At 72.3% G+C, this 14,726-nt stretch overlaps 2 protein-coding genes across 3 annotated transcripts; both read right to left on the reverse strand.

Annotated features, from left to right (window-relative positions):
- Positions 1–2,451: 2,451 nt before the first annotated feature.
- On the reverse strand, positions 2,452–5,023 carry ABHD15 (abhydrolase domain containing 15). Its single transcript, XM_068910573.1, has 2 exons — positions 4,179–5,023; positions 2,452–3,120 (listed from the first exon to the last, which is right to left on the reverse strand). The coding sequence occupies exons 1-2, from the start codon at positions 5,021–5,023 to the stop codon at positions 2,628–2,630; spliced, it is 1,338 nt and encodes a 445-aa protein (XP_068766674.1). The 3' UTR covers positions 2,452–2,627.
- Positions 5,024–5,267: 244 nt separating this feature from the next.
- GIT1 (GIT ArfGAP 1) lies at positions 5,268–14,042 on the reverse strand. 2 transcript variants are annotated; one of them, XM_068910210.1, is made up of 22 exons: positions 13,924–14,042; positions 11,095–11,228; positions 10,885–10,997; positions 10,693–10,798; positions 10,532–10,618; positions 10,253–10,383; positions 10,081–10,175; positions 9,941–9,983; positions 9,772–9,798; positions 9,526–9,574; positions 9,353–9,425; positions 8,743–8,840; positions 8,546–8,657; positions 8,334–8,461; positions 7,681–7,833; positions 7,368–7,595; positions 7,044–7,097; positions 6,689–6,775; positions 6,514–6,587; positions 6,251–6,433; positions 6,050–6,113; positions 5,268–5,961 (listed from the first exon to the last, which is right to left on the reverse strand). In XM_068910210.1, the coding sequence occupies exons 1-22, from the start codon at positions 13,973–13,975 to the stop codon at positions 5,749–5,751; spliced, it is 2,304 nt and encodes a 767-aa protein (XP_068766311.1). In that variant the 5' UTR covers positions 13,976–14,042; the 3' UTR covers positions 5,268–5,748. The 2 variants fall into 2 exon arrangements, with proteins under 2 accessions (XP_068766311.1, XP_068766312.1); XM_068910211.1 differs by lacking the exon at positions 9,772–9,798.
- Positions 14,043–14,726: the final 684 nt, after the last annotated feature.

Here is a 14,726-nt window from a genome sequence, read left to right on the forward strand (position 1 = left end):
AAGACCGTCGCCTGCTTTTAGTGCCAGGATCACGCATTTCTATGGCAACTCGGAGCTCAGCAGCGGTTCGAAATCAGCACGCGGTCGTTAATGCGCTGCAGCGGGCAGCTGCTGCGTGCGCCTGCCTTGGCGGCGGCCCGTGCAGCCGCGGCGGGCGAGCGCGCGCCCGCACCCCAGGGCCCCGGCCGGGCGCAGGCCGGCCGGCCTGGCCTCCCGCCGCGTCCTTCGACCAGCGCGGAGCTCTGTCGGGCAGCGGGCCGTGGGCTGTAGGCTACAGCTGGCTTGCGTTGACGCTTCTTTCCAAAGACCTGTCACTAAGTTGGGTGGGCTTCCCCCCCCCCTCGCATTTCATAAGGATGAAGTAAGCGATCTGTCCCACCTCCGCTCCGTATCTGGTGGCAGAGGCGAGGCTGCGGGTCGAGAGCCGCTCTGCCGAGCGCGGGAGCGAGGCCGGGCTCTCGCGGCTGCCTTGTCAGGTTACCCGGGCCCTTTGGGGGGACGTGGGCTTTTAAGGATGCTAGGAGCATCAGAGAGGAGAGGCGTACGTGTGCGTATGGGTTTGGCTTCTGGCAAGCAAACCACCTGCTTCCTTTCTTCGGCTTTGCTTTTCTCCTAACCCCTCTCAGCCCTTCACCTTGCTCGCTTGGAACAGGAACGTTTTTACCTGACCGAAAAAAAACCAGCTGAAACCTGGGGGCGGGCTTGATGTAAATACTTAACGTTACAAAGTGAGGTGTGTATAACATAAACGGCTACAGCCATTTGGTGACTTGTAAATGCTTAAGAAGGTTGTGTGCGCTCTTGGGTTGCTAACAGTCCTGTCTGTGGTTCTGCAGCCGTCATTAACCCGTTGACCACTGGAGGCGAGCAGTTCGGGAAAGGATGGACTACCTTGCGTAAGCCAGCTGTCAGAACCCCCTTGGTTTAGCGTGTGAGAGGGTAGCCTAACGTGTGAAATAAAGATAGGAGAAGCTGTGTGAGGTGTGTATAGTGTATATTTTTAAAAAATAGCTTGCTTGTATTGTGAAGATTTTAAAGACGAACTTGAGAATTCTAGCCTAACTATTAACACAAGTTTAACATCAGTTACCCCACTGGGTTCAGAGCCTCTTGAATGTATATTCCTTTTTGTAACCTAAATGACCTATTCTTCTACCAGTCAGCCAGACATCCTATTTATATTTTTAATTTTATATATTACTTTCCATTTGTTTTCATTATTTCCAGCATGTTTCTGGGTTTGGTTTTTTTTGTTTGTTTGGGGTTTTGTTTTGTTTCTTTTTGCACAAGCATTGTGTGAAGTCAAAGAACTGTTAACTCAAACCTGGTATTTTTCCAACCTGTTTTCTCCCCCCCCCCCGCCCCCTTCCTTTCCTCCACCCCTGTTTTTCTTTCTTCCACCAACAGTTTGGGCTTTTCTGGGTGGGATGCAATGGGTGGGAGGAGGGGATGGCTATTCCCATTTGCAGCTTCTGTGCAAATGCCAGGTCTTTTGCCAGTCAACTAAAACACTTCACTTGTTGGTTGCTTAAAAAAAAAAAAAACAAACACACAAACAAAAATGTAACCTTATCAGTCCGAAGGAGACCGCGGTGGGAGGAGGGGAAGTGCACACCTGTAGCAACACGAAGCTAGCTTTAGCTGCAAACCAGACGCAAAGCTTTCCTCGAGGGCAGGCAGCCGGCAGTCCTGCCGGCGGTCGGCGCCCCTCCGGCGGCCCGGCCGAGGCCGCGGTGCCGCTGAGCTCCGCGGCCGTTTTGTCGGGCTTGTGCTCAGGATGCAGCGGGGCGCCTGTTCCCGCGGGTTCGGATGAGCCGTGCTGGGCAGGGCCGGCCCTCGGGCTTGCTCTTACCCCCTGAGCTGCCTACTGACCACAGCAAAGCTGCTGCTGCTCTTCCTCTCCTCCTCCTCCTCTTCCCCCCCTTTCCGTAAGGAAGTCCAGCTCACCACCAAGAGCTCGCTCAGCACCGTGGCCGGTCCGGCAGCCCTTCGCTCTGGGGGATCATCCAGGTGTAGCAACACGGCTTCAGCAAAGCCAGGCTGCTGCGGCGCTGGGAACCGGCATGCGGTGGTGGTGGTGGTGGTGGTGGGCTGCAGCGCGTTCGTTAGACACACACATATCTGCTGTTTTACTATGAACACTGGTCTGAGGTTTCCAGATCCTGCACCTACTGTGATGGGTCACAAAGGATTTGAATAGGGGAATTGAACTCCTTCCTGCTTCGGTGTCTGGTAGCACCAGCTGGTATGGGTGAATCTACAGGTGTGCATTTTCCTTCTTGTAGAAAATGCCACAAGCACTAACTGGTAAGGCTTAATGTACAGTATATTGTCAGTATTCTGGTATTCTTCTGGTCAACATACATTATAGCTCATATATAACCTGTATTAATTGTATAGATTGTGCATTTAAAGCTGTTACCAAGTTGTCAGAAAATAAGAGAAGAGAAAAAAAAAAAAATAAGGTCATATGTAATATTTTGTTTGTAAGTATCCTTTGTATCATAGCAAAGGAAATGTTAAAAATCAACTGTAATAAAGTAATTTTAGTACATGGAGTGTCTGCTTGCATTGCTGAGGCGCCGGGAGGGTGCCAGGGCGCAGGGACGGGGGGGGCCACCGCACCGTCACCGGGTGTAGGACCTCCGCCAGGTGAAGCCCGGGGGGCCGGGGCCAGATGCATCCTTCCGGCGCGTGGCCCCCCGCCTGGCCCGCTGCAGCCCCTTCCGCCGCTCCTCGGCCCGCAGGAACTCGGCCGTGGCGCTGAAGTACTTGAGCACGGCGCCGTGGCTCCAGCAGCGCCCGGCGCCCTGCTGCAGGAAGCCGCAGTGCCCGCCGTGCGGGCTCAGCAGCAGGAAGAAGTAGGGGTTGGTGCGGAAGAGCTCCAGGGGCAGGGTGCGGGCCGGCGGGCCCCGCACGGGGTCGTCGGCGCTGCACACGCAGAGGACGGGCACGGCCGCCTCGTCCACGTCCCGCAGCGGGTCGTTGCGGGCCCGGTACGCCTCCCAGCTCGTGGGGTGGCTCTTGGTCTGGCAGAAGAGGGTTTCCTCCAGCTCCCGCAGAGAACGGCTGCGGAGCAGCTTGTCCACGTCCACCACCTCGGCCAGGGCACCCGCGTACCTACGGGGCGCGGGCACGGCCGGTGGGGCTGGGTCCTGCAGTGCCCCCCCGCCCCGGGCGCTGCCCGCGTCCTCGAGCGTTTGTGCCTGCGACAAGCTGCTCCCCGCAGCATGACGCCGGCCTGCCGGGAACGCGCGGCCGGGCCTCCCGCGCCACGGCCTCGAGCTGGGTCACCCCGACGCAGCCAGCTGGGGGGTGGGGGGGGGGTGGGGGGGTCCCTGTTCCCCGGCTGGGGCTGGTCCAAGAGGGCCAGCTGGGCTGAGTCGGGGGGGGGGGGGGGGTCCTGGGGCCCTGCAGCACAGTAGTGCCAGCCCTGTTACCATGGCAACGGGATGCAGCCACTGCCTGCGCCTGTTGCTACGACAACAGCTTTTGCAGCCAGTTGGAAGGGGGAGAACCCCCCCCCCCCCAAACCACCTCCAACAGGGCATCTGCTGCCCCTGGCATTCCCCCCCCCCCCCCCCAGCCTCCCACCCCCTGCATTAAATATTGTGCCCTCCCAGCCCAGGAGACTGCCCCCAAAAATCTCTGCCCCCCCACCCCTTTTTTGGCCCTCATCCCCCCCCCCCGCCAGGGCCTGCAGCCTCCCCGCCAGCCCGGGGCGGTGCCTTGGCATGAGGCCGGCTGCGCGCGGCAGCCGGCAGGCTCGGCCCCCCCCCCCCCCCCCCCCCCCCCAAAACTGCTGCTCTTTTGCCTGGACGCTGCCTCCTGGCTGGGGTTTGCTGGGGGTTTTGGGGGGGGGGGGGGGCTTTGCTTTGTCCCCAGTGGGGCTTGGCTAATGCACTGGGGAGCCCCCCCCCCACCAGAGATGGGGGGGGGGTGGGCTGAGCTGTCCCCCCCCCCCCCCACCAGCCTTGCCCAGGGCTGCAGCCGGGCGCCTGGTGTTCATTAACCAGCGCGTTTTGCTGCTCTCAGCAGCTCTCTGCCCCCGCGCAACCCCCCCCCGCCCCCGGCGCCCGCAGCGGGGGCCCGATCGCCGCAGGGCTCCCCGTGCAACCGCCGTCCAGCCACCCCCACCCCGAGTGTGTGTGTGTTGGGGGGGGGGGTGTCCCACTGACCTGCTGAGCCCCCGCTTGAGGTGCAGGAGCAGGGCCCACTCGTAGAGCCAGGGCATGGCGGCCTCGAACCAGTCGCGGCAGCGGAAGACGGGCGAGATGCAGGCGGCGGCGGCCAGGGCGCTGGAGGAGCCGCACTCGCCCAGGTAGGAGAGCAGGAGGCCGGAGCCGGAGCCCTCGCTGACGGCGAAGAGCGGGGCGGCCGGGTGCCGGCAGCACACGTAGGCCACCGCCTGCCGCAGGTCCCCGGGGTCCCCGAAGGGCTGCAGCCGGGGGCTGGCCAGGGGGCAGCCGTTGTGGCCGCGGCGGTTGAAGACGACGGGCACGTAGCCGCGCTCCAGCGCCCGCAGCCCCAGCTGCAGCAGGCCGCGGGTGACCTTGCCGGCGGCGTTGGGGATGAGCAGCAGCACGGGGCTGGGGGCACCGTCCCCGCCGCCCCGGCCCCGCCGCCCCGGCCCCACCACCCAGTCCAGGGCCACGATGCCGGCGTCGGCCAGCTCCAGGTGGTCCCGGGCCACCTCGGGCTCCGGCTCGGGCGGCAGCAGCAGCTGCCGGAGGCTCTGGAGCCGGGGCCAGCGCCGCCAGCGCCAGGGGCCGCCCCGCAGCGCCCCGCAGCGCCGCAGGCTGCGCCCCAGGTGCCGGGCCAGCGCCGAGGGCTTGCACACCAGCCGGCAGCACCCCGCGCCCTCCTCGGCAGCACCCCACGCTCCTTCCTCCTCCTCCTCCTCCTCCTCACCGCTGGCAGCTCCGGGCGCCGGCTGGCTCCGCGCCCAAAGGTGCCGGGCCAGGAGGCCCAGGCAGAGGAGAGCAGCCGCCGCCACCACCGTGAAATCCTCGGGGGGCAGCATGGGGCGAGCGGCGCGGCGGGTCCCGGCTGCTTGCGGAGCCGCCGGCCCCGGGCTCTGCCTGCGCGGGGGGGCCGCGCCGGGGGCAGCGTGACCGGCCGCGAGCCCAGGGGACTGGGTGAAACGCCACGGGCCGCGGCAGCGAGCCCTCCCCGGCGCCGGCGGGCGAATCCCGGCAGCAAATCCCCGTCCCGTCCCCCGTGTCCCCCCCCCGCAGACGCCCCAGGCAGCGGAGGCACGCGGGGGGGCCCGTGCAACGCTCACACCTTTATTGATACAAATGTACAAGGACACATGTTACAGCGGGGACGGCGGCCCCGGGCGGCCCCCGCCGCGTGCACCCCCCCGTTCCAGTGTAAGGCTGCGGGCGAGGGGAGGGGGCGCATCCCCGCCGCCGCGCACGGCTACGCACGCTATGTACAGGATAAGTTAGGGGCGCCGGAGCGGGGCGGGAGGGCGGGCGGGGGTAAATCTATATGTACACAAGGGGATGCAGGCACCTACCGCACGCGTTTGCCCGAGGAGGCGCTCAGCACCAGCTCCTCCGCGGCCCGGGACGCCAGCCGGGCAGGGTGCCCGCGCCGTCCGCGGCAGGCGGGAGCACGGCCGCTCGCACCGCGCCGGCTCTCCCGCACCGCCCGGGGCGCCGCCGCCGCCGCAGGGAAGGGAAGAGAGACGGAGAGGAGGAGCGGGACCCAGGGCCGGGGAGGGCGAGGGACGGACGGCGCTCACTGCTTCTTCTCCCGCGTGGTGATGGTGACCAGCTGCTTGGCGGCCTTGGCGATGTCGTAGGCGCACTGGATGACCTGCTGCGTCAGGAGCTGGTAGTCCACGGCGGCGCCCGGCTCCGGCGGCACGGTCTTGCGGCACTCGCTCTGCAGCCGGTAGGCGCTGGCGTTGAGCAGCCGCAGGGAGCTTCGCACCGTCTCCAGCGCCGGCTTCTGCAGCGGGGCGCACACGCGGGCGTCAGGCTCCCGCCGCGGGGCCGCGGCGCCCGCCGGGGACGGGGACGCCCCCGCGCCCACCTACCTTGGGGAAGAGCGAAGCCATCTCCGTCACAGCCGAGTGGATCTTCTCCGAGCAGGGCACGAAGCTGGGGGCGAGCAGAGGGGTTAGCGCCAGCGGGGCCGGGGCGAGCGACGGGTGCCGACCCACGGCGGCCGGGGGGATTGCCGCCTCCGGCCGGTGTCGGACGGGGAAGGGCTGGAGGGACCCGCGCCCCAGCCCTACCTGTCGTGCTTGGACTCCTGCGCAGCCCGCAGCAGCTCCTGGATGTTCTTGGTGACCTGCTCGGTTTTGAGGATGACGTCCTCCGTGCTGGGCAGCCCGGGGTCCAGCTCCCCGTCCAGCGGGTCTAGCTCGTGCGGGAAGTCCTCCTCCTTGCTCAGCTCCACAAACCGCTTCCCCTCCATGCTGCGGGGCCCAAAGCGCCGGCGGGTGAGGGCCAGCCCCCGGCCCCGGCCCCCGGCGCAGCCCCCGGACCCCGCGCTCACCTCAGCAGGATCTCACCCGCCTGCGTGTTGTCGTAGTCGCTGTCGGTGCCGCTGCCGTGCCGGTCCAGCTTGCTCTGGGTGGGAGAAGCAGCAGCGTCAAGCACTGTCCGGCCCCGCGCCAGGGCCCGGGGGTCCCACCAGCCCCCTCCCCGGGAGCTGCCACCCGGTACGTCACCATGTGCCGGGCACCGTCAGGCGGGCAGGAGAGCAGCGGGGAGGACGGGGGAAAGGGCACCGAGGAGGCAGACACACCTTTCCGGATCTGGAGGGGGAAGAGAGGGGGAAGACATCGCTGGAAAGGGTGCAAAAGGGTCCGCCGGCGACCCCGGCGACGTGCAGGAGAGGACGGGCACAGGGGACGCCGCGGCCCGGCATGCCGGAGCCTCCCGCAGCCGCCGTCCGGCGAGGAGATCCCAGGCCGGGGCAGCGGGGGGACCCGCACGCCCCAGGCACCGCGCAGAGCCCCCGGCCCCGTGCATCGCCCCCGCAACCAGGAGCTGGGGCCGGCCACAGCGCCGCGGCCCCCTTACCCGGTACACGCTGGCCGGGATGTGCACGGGGTACAGAGCCTCGTCCTCCGCCTCCTGGCGACACACGAAAGGTTAAAGGCCCCGCCGGCCCCTGGGCTCCTCGCCACGGGGGCCGGTGCAGCCGGGCGGCCCCGTCCCTCCGCCGAGGCGGGGGGGTCACCGCCCCGCCGGGGACGCCACCACCCCGCTGGGGCATCTGCAACGCCCCAAGCCCCTCCAGGGTGCAAAGAGAGGGGAGGCGGGCGCAGGGCACGGCCGCGGGCATGCCCGGAGCCACCGGCGGGACGCCCGTCCCGAGGGGCGCCCCGCGCCCGGCACACTCACGCTGGAGCCGAAGGGCTGGAGCCGCGTCACCAGCTCCTCCACGGGCTGCCCGAAGGGTTTGAGCGCCGAGCCGGGCTCGTACATGGAGAAGGCCTGGCGGTCGCGGCGGTGCGCGGCGGCCGGGCCCGGGGGGTGCCCGTGCTCCGGGCGCTCGCTGGGGGCCGGCGCCGGGTGCGCGGGGCCCGTCTGCTGCCGGATCTGCGTGTTTTCCGACTGCAGCTTGTGGATCTGGAGGAAGAGGAGAAGCAGGGGGGAAGCGTGAGCGGCGAGCCGTGCCGGGCACCCGCAGCCCGGCCCGCGGCCCCGCACCCACCTCGCGCTGCAGCCGGCGCAGCTCGTCGCTCAGGCTGTTGTTCACCTTCATGAGCTGCTGCACCTTGGCCTCCGAGGCCGCCAGGGCCTTCTTCACCTCCAGGTACTCCTGCAGCGTGATGGGGCCGTCCGACAGGTCCGAGGAGTCCATGCTCTGCAAGGAGAGGCGCTCAGCACCAAAAGCAGGAACGCGGTCAGCTGTCCCCAGGGGAACAGGACTGTGACCCCCACAGCCATCCCCGGGGTTTCGGGGCAGGGCCACGGGAACCTGGTTGTAGGTCCCCGGGGGAGCGGGGCTGCGACCCCCGCGGCCATCCCCAGGGTTTCGGGGCAGGGCCGCGGGAACCCGGCCGTTCGTCCCCGGGGGAGCAGGGCTGCGACCCCCGCGGCCATCCCTGGGGTTTCGGGGCAGGGCCACGGGAACCCGGCCGTCCATCCCCGGGGGAGTGGGGCTGCGACCCCCATGGCCATCCCCAGGGTTTCGGGGCAGGGCCACGGGAACCCGGCCGTCCATCCCCGGGGGAGCGGGGCTGCGACCCCCGCGGCCATCCCCGGGCTTTCGGGGCAGGGCCGCGGGAACCCGGCCGTCCGTCCCCGGGGGAGCGGGGCTACGTACGACCCCCGCGGCCGCCCCGGGGGGACGCCGGGGCTCACCCGGGCCCGGTTGTTGCGGGAGGCGTTGCGCAGCAGCTCCTGGTCCGTGTCCTCGTCGGAGGCGACGCTGTCGTAGTCGTGCTGGTCGTCCAGGTCGCTCTGGCTCCGCAGCGAGTAGTCGAGGGCGTCTGCGGCCGGGCGGGGGGCAGGCTGAGCGCCCGCCGCCCCGCCGCGGGGCTGCGCTCGCCCCGCGCCCCCCCGCCGCCCCGCACCTGTGGGGCTCAGCAGGCTCTTCCCTTGCTGCCGCCGCTTGGCTTCGCCCAGGATGTCGATGAGCAAAGTGGCGAATTCCCGGGCGTTGAACCGCGCCAACTTCTGCCGGCCCTGCCGGGGCGGAGCGCAGCGGGGAAAGGGGGATGAGCGGGATGCGGGGGGGGGGCCGGGCAGGGGGGGTCGGGGGGGGCATCACCTGGTTGCGGGTGGCCGAGTACTCGGGGTTGACGGGCAGGAAGGGCACGGCGCTGCGCTCCGTCACCAGCGTGCTGTGGTTCTGCGTCGTCAGCCAGACTGCGGGAGGGCAGGCGTTGGCCGGGGGGGGGGCTGCGTCGCCGCCGGGGCCGGAAGGACGCGGCCGCGGGCGGCCGGCCAGCCCGGCCGGGGCTGCCGGGAACGGGCCGTGCCGGCCCCATCCCGCCCCGCGGGGCCGAGGTTTGGGGGGGGGGGGGGGGCGGAGTGCATCCCGGCATCCCTGGGGCGGGGAGGGGGGGGAGAGGGTCTTGCATGCCCCCCCACCCCGTGCCCACCCACCCCAGCTATAGCAGGGTCCCCCCCACCCCCCCCGGTGCTGCTGCTGCCGCCACCGCCGGCCGCTGCCCTCCCCGCCGGGGGGGCGCCCGGCACCCACCTCCCGGCTGCCCCCGCGGCCCGGCCGGAGGAATGAGGAAGGAGGGGCCTGCTGGGGTTGGGGGGGGGGGGGAGCGCCAGGGCTCGGCCCCCCCCAGCCCGCTGCCTCCTCCTCCTCCTCCGCCGCTGCCAGCCCCGCTGGGGGGGGGGGGTGCACCCGGCGGCCCCCCGCTCACCGGCGTCGTTCTCGCGGCGGTCCACCTCGTCGTACACGTCCATGGCCAGCTCCTCGAAGAGCCGGTTGCTGAGCTGCGGTGAGATGGGGTGGGGGGGCATCAGGAGCAGGGTGCTGGGGGGGGGGGGGCCGGCCCAGGGTCCCCCCAACCCCGGCACCCTCGGCCCCACTCACCGCCTGCAGCTTCTTCTTGGCCGCCTTCGCCAGCTCCGAGAGGTCCAGGCTGCCGGGGCAGGAGGGGAGACACAAAGCGGGGGGGGGGCGGTCATTCCTGGCTCTGCCACCCTCCCAAATGCTCCCTGGGCACCCCCCTACCCCCCCCCCGGTGTCGGGAGGCTCTGCGGAGGGTCCGGAGCGGCGGGCGCGGGGGACCCCCCTCCCCGGCGGCCCGGGCGGCCCCCGGTGCCGAGCGGACTATACCTCTGTGCCATGCACTTTGGGCGCACCCTGCGCTCCGGAGAAGGCAGCGGGGGGAAGAACAGGACAAAGGAGGGCGTTAAACGCGCACGCACGTCCCCCCCCCCCCCCGGCCCCCCAAAAGGCCGCCCCGAGGGCGATGCCGGCGCGGGGGGGCCGCGGCGGCGCTCACCTGTCGGCCATCTGCGGGATGATGTAGTGCCCGTTCTTGTGGTCTGCGCAAACACAGCGGGGCCGGTGAGAGCGGCCGGCCGGCCCCCCCCGCCGACCCCCCCCGCCGACCCCCCCCCCGGCGCCCAGCCCGGCACTCACCCGGCTTCCTGCCGCACAGGTAGAAGGCCAGCCGGTCGGTCAGCTCGTACTGGCACTCCACCAGCCGCTCGGCCAGCTCGTGCTGGGCCGCCTGCCTGCGAGAGGCCGGGAGGTGAGGGGCAGCGGCGGGGGCGCCGGGGGGGGCCAGCCGGGCGCCCCGACCCGCGCTCACCTGGCGTAGTCGATGGGCGTCCGGCCGTTGACGTCGGGCGCCCCGGGGTCGGCGCCGTAGACCACCAGCAGCTCCGCCTGCAGGATCTGGCCGGCTTTGGCGGCCACGTGCAGCGGCGTGGTGCCCTTCTCCTGCGGCGCGGCGCGGCTCAGCCGGGCGCCCGCCGAGCCCCCCCGCTTCCCTGAGCCCCCCCCCCCCCCCACCTCCACCCCAAGCAAAGGGGCGCGAGTAGGGACCGGAGCGGGTGCGGGCGCGCTGCCCGCGGCGCGGGGCTCTCACCGGGTGGAAGAAGTTGGCCTGGGCGCCCAGCGAGAGCAGGCGCAGGCAGGTCTCCAGGTTGCCCGTCCGCACGCTCGAGTGCAGTTGCTGCAAGAGGCCGGGGTGAGAGCGGGCCGGCGGCGGCCGGGCCCCGGGGACCCCCGCGGCGGCCCGCCGCCCACCTTGCTGAGGTCCTTGGCGGTGACGCCGTCGTCGTCGCGGCAGGGCAGCTTGTGCACGAAGGCCAGCATCTGGTACTTGGCGCGGATGAACTCCGACTTGGTGGGGCTGGGGACGGAGACGGGGCTGAGGGGGCGGCGCGGACCCCCCCCCCCGCCTCCTCCTCCCCGCGGCGCGGCGCGGCCGGCACTCACTGCACTTTGTCCTGGGGGTTGGCCTTGCGGCGCCCGCTCTGCACCTGCGCCGGGTCCAGCAGCGAGTGCTCCCAGATGGAGTTGGCCCCGTTGCTGGCCAAGGTGTGCACCATCTGGGCAGGGGCGAGAGGCGGGCAGGGTGAGCACGGCGGCGGCGGCGGCGGCGGGGTGGGGGGGGGCCCGCGGCCGGCGGGGGCCCGCGGCACCCACCTGCAGCAGCGTGGCGGGCCAGGGGCTGTGGCGCAGGTGCTTGACGATGGAGATGTGGCGGCCCAGGCTGCGGTGCACGCTGCAGCACTCGTCGCAGATGAGCACGCCGCGGTTGATGGAGGCCCAGCCGGGGTCTGCGGGGGGCGCGCGGGGCGTCACAGGGCGCCCTCCCCGCCCCGGCCACCGGCCCCCCGCTGCCCCACTGCCGGCAGAGCCGGGGGGGGGGGGGGATGCAGGGGACCCGTTGCCATGGAAACCCGAAGGTTTCCCTAGCTACCGCTGCGGGCTCAGCCCATCGCTAGGGAAAACCTGAAGGTTTCCCTTAGCAACATGGCAAAATGGGTTGGGGGGGGGCAGGATTGGGCCGAGCAGGGGCTTTGGCGGGGGGGGAGGGAGTCGCACCCACCAGGGCTGCCCCGAGCTGCAGCTCCGGCGTGCGCAGCTCCGGCAGGCCCCGGGCGGCCGGCGAGCGGCCCGGCGCGGGGGGCAGGCGGGGAGGGGGGGGCAGGTGCTGCGGCCCCCTGCCCGCCGCCGGGCCCCTTCCCCGGCCGGGCCGCCCTTCCCCCCCGGCCGGCCGGACTGGAGCCCTTTGTATCCGCGCGAGAACAAAGGGCCGTTTGAGCGGCCGGGCGCTCCGGCTCCGAGCTGGCACCGGCGGACGGGGGGGGGGCCCTGCCCGCCTCGGCCCTTCGGCGCCCGCTCGGGGCCCGGCGGCGGGCGCACGTGCAGCTCCCGACGCCCGGGCGCTGGCCGACGCGAAGGGGCCCTCGGCGCGCCCGGGCCGCCCCGCAGCAGCCAGGACGCGGCCGGCGCAAGGTCACCGCGTCCCCGGCGGGCGGGAGCCTCCGGAGCAGCCCCCGCGGCGGCCGAGGCCGCGAGTTCGGGAGCATCCCCCCCTCCCGCCCGGCAGCAGCCCCCGCAGGGTGCCCAGGCCCAGCTCGGCGCTGCCCCTCTGGCCCCCCGGGGCCGCTCTCGCGGCCGCAGCGGGACGAGGACCCGTTCCCCTTACCCCCGCGGAGGAAGCCTGGCGGGCGGCGATGGAGCCAGCCCGCCCCGCGCTTCCTTCCTGCCCCGGCAAAAGGGCGGCCGGGGTCGCCGGCACGCCGGGCCCCTTCCCTCCGCCCGCGGCGGGTGCTGCCGCAGAGCTGCCCCCGCCGCCACGGGGCGCCGGGGGTCCCCGGGGCCGGGGCGCCGTGCCGCGGTGCACAGCCCTCGCCGGCGGCCTGGCGGCTCCGCGGGCGCAGATGGCGGAGCCTTGGCAGCCGGCGCGGCCGCATCTGTGCCCGCGCGCGCTGCCCGCGGGGCGCTGCGGGAACGGCCCGCCGCGCCGGCGGGCAGAGCCAGGGAGGGTCCCCGCCGCCCCCCCCGCCCGGAGCCCCTGCGTTCGGCTTGGCCGGCCGGCGGGCTGCACCAGCGGGGCCCGGAGAGGCGCCCGGCGCCGGCGGGGACCACGCCGGCACGGCGCCCCGCGCGATGCCGAGGGCGGCATCCGGGGACGCGCGGGCGGCGAAGCGGCGGCGTGCCGGGCGGGCAGCCCGCGGCGCTCTCCCCCCGCGCCGGGCGGTGGGACGCAGCCCCGCTGGACTTTATAACTCATTTCCTCCCCTGGCTGCCGGGTGATAAGAGAGTGGAAGAAACCGGTTCCCATTTCGCTGCGCCGGGAGGAATCCTTGACGCACGGCAGGCCTGGCGGCGATGCCCCCGTCCCCCGGACTCGCCTGCCAGCGCAGGGAAGCGCCCCGACCCGCGGGGCTGCTCGGCTCCCACGCGCGCCCGGCGGCTCTCCTGGCAGGATCCGGCCCTTGGCACGCGGCCGGAATAATTCCAGCACACCCTTCGCCCGGAGGCAGCTTTCCGGGCCCGGCTCCGAGCGGAGCGAGCCTCGACGCTCGGCCCTTTTCATTCATTAGCTCCGCGCCGCGGAAACGCGCCTGGGCCGGCGGCGGGCACGGCGGCGGGCGGCAGCTCGGGGGGCTGCCCCGGCCCCCTCCCCGCTGGCTGCGCGGCGTGCCGAGCACCGGGCTGGCATCCGGCGCGGGGGCTGCCGGGCACCGGCGCAGCCGGGGACGCGAATCGTCTTGCCCAGGCTCAGGCTTCGGCTTGCAGCGCGGCCGGCGCGGGCCTGGCGCAGCCCTGCGCGGCGTCGCCCAACCTGGCCCCGGCCGGCTGGGGGTGCCAGGCAGGAGCGGGGGGTCGGGCAGGAGCGGGGGGCCCCTCGGCAAGCCGGGGGGAGAGGGAGGGGTCCCCCCACGCTGCCACTTGCAGGGTCCCCGGTGCTGCTGGTGCAGGCCAGGTGCGTCCCCAGCCTGCAGCAGCAGCCCCCGCGCCCGGGGGGTGCAGAGGACTGGGGGGGGTCGTGCACTGGGGGGGCTTTGGGGTGCACTGGGGTCGCAGCAGGGCCTTCCGGGGGCGGGGGGTTTGCTGGTTAGGGCTCACTGGGGGTACATTAGGGGTATACCGGGAGATTCCTGGGGTGCAACACGGGTGCACCAAGGGGCTCCGCAGGGGCACGCTGAGAGCACACCAGAGGGGATGCGGGGGCACACCGGGGGGCTCACCGGGGGGGAGGACGGGGTGCCCCGCGGCATGCAGGGGGGGGGCAGCGGGGAGAAAAAAGGCTGCCCCGCGGCATGCAAAGGGGGGGGGGCAGCCGAGGGCGCAGCGCGGGGTGCACCACGGGGGTGCGGGGGGGGGGACACGGGGCGCCCCGCGGCGTGCCAAGGCGGCTCACTGGGGCGGCAGCGCGGCTGCACCGCGGGCTCACGGCGGCGGCGAGCCGGGGCCGCAGCGGGCCGGGGCCGGCGGCGGCGGCGGCGGCGCGGCCCTTACCTGGGGCGCTGCAGTCGGCGCACACCTCCGCCCGCTGCGCCTTCCGGGACATCCTGAGCGGCGAGGCGGGCCCGGGCCCGGGCCTCTGCGCCAGCGTGCGGCGGCGGCGGCGGCGCCGGGCCCGCCGGGGGCGCCGGGCCGGGCCGGGCCGGGGCGCGGCGGCGGCGGGGCGCGGCGAGGGGCCCGGGGCCGGGGCCGCGGCGCGCCGGGGCTGCCGGCTGCTCCCAGCGCCCGGCGGCTCCGCAGGAAGCGGCGCAAGCCCGGCCCCGCCGGGGGAGGGGCAGCGCCGCCCCCGCCCCGCCGCCCCCGCCGCCGCCGCCGCCGCCGGCACCGGCACCGCGGCACCGGCCCGGCCCGGCCCGCGCGCCCCCGCCGCCGCCGGCCGCGGGCCTCTGCGCCGCCGGGCTCGGGCCTGGGCGCCCCCCGACCCCGCGGCTGGGCACCGCTGCCCCGCTCCTGCGCACCGCGCCCCCGCTTTTGGCACCGTCCCGGACCTGCTCCTGCTGCTGCTGCTGCTCCTGCTCCTGGTCCCAGTTCTGTGCATCCCCCTGCCCTGCTCCCGCTCCTGCTCCTGGTCCCGGTTCTGTGCATCCCCCTGCCCTGCTCCTGCTCCTGCTCCTGGTCCCGGTTCTGTGCATCCCCCTGCCCTGCTCCTGCTCCTGCTCCTGGTCCCGGTTCTGTGCATCCCCCTGCCCTGCTCCCGCTCCTGCTCCTGGTCCCGGTTCTGTGCATCCCCCTGCCCTGCTCCCGCTCCTGCTCCTGGTCCCGGTTCTGTGCATCCCCCTGCCCTGCTCCTGCTCCTG

This window comes from Struthio camelus, chromosome 16 (genome assembly GCF_040807025.1).
Source record: "Struthio camelus isolate bStrCam1 chromosome 16, bStrCam1.hap1, whole genome shotgun sequence".
Classification (NCBI taxonomy): Eukaryota; Metazoa; Chordata; class Aves; order Struthioniformes; family Struthionidae; genus Struthio; species Struthio camelus.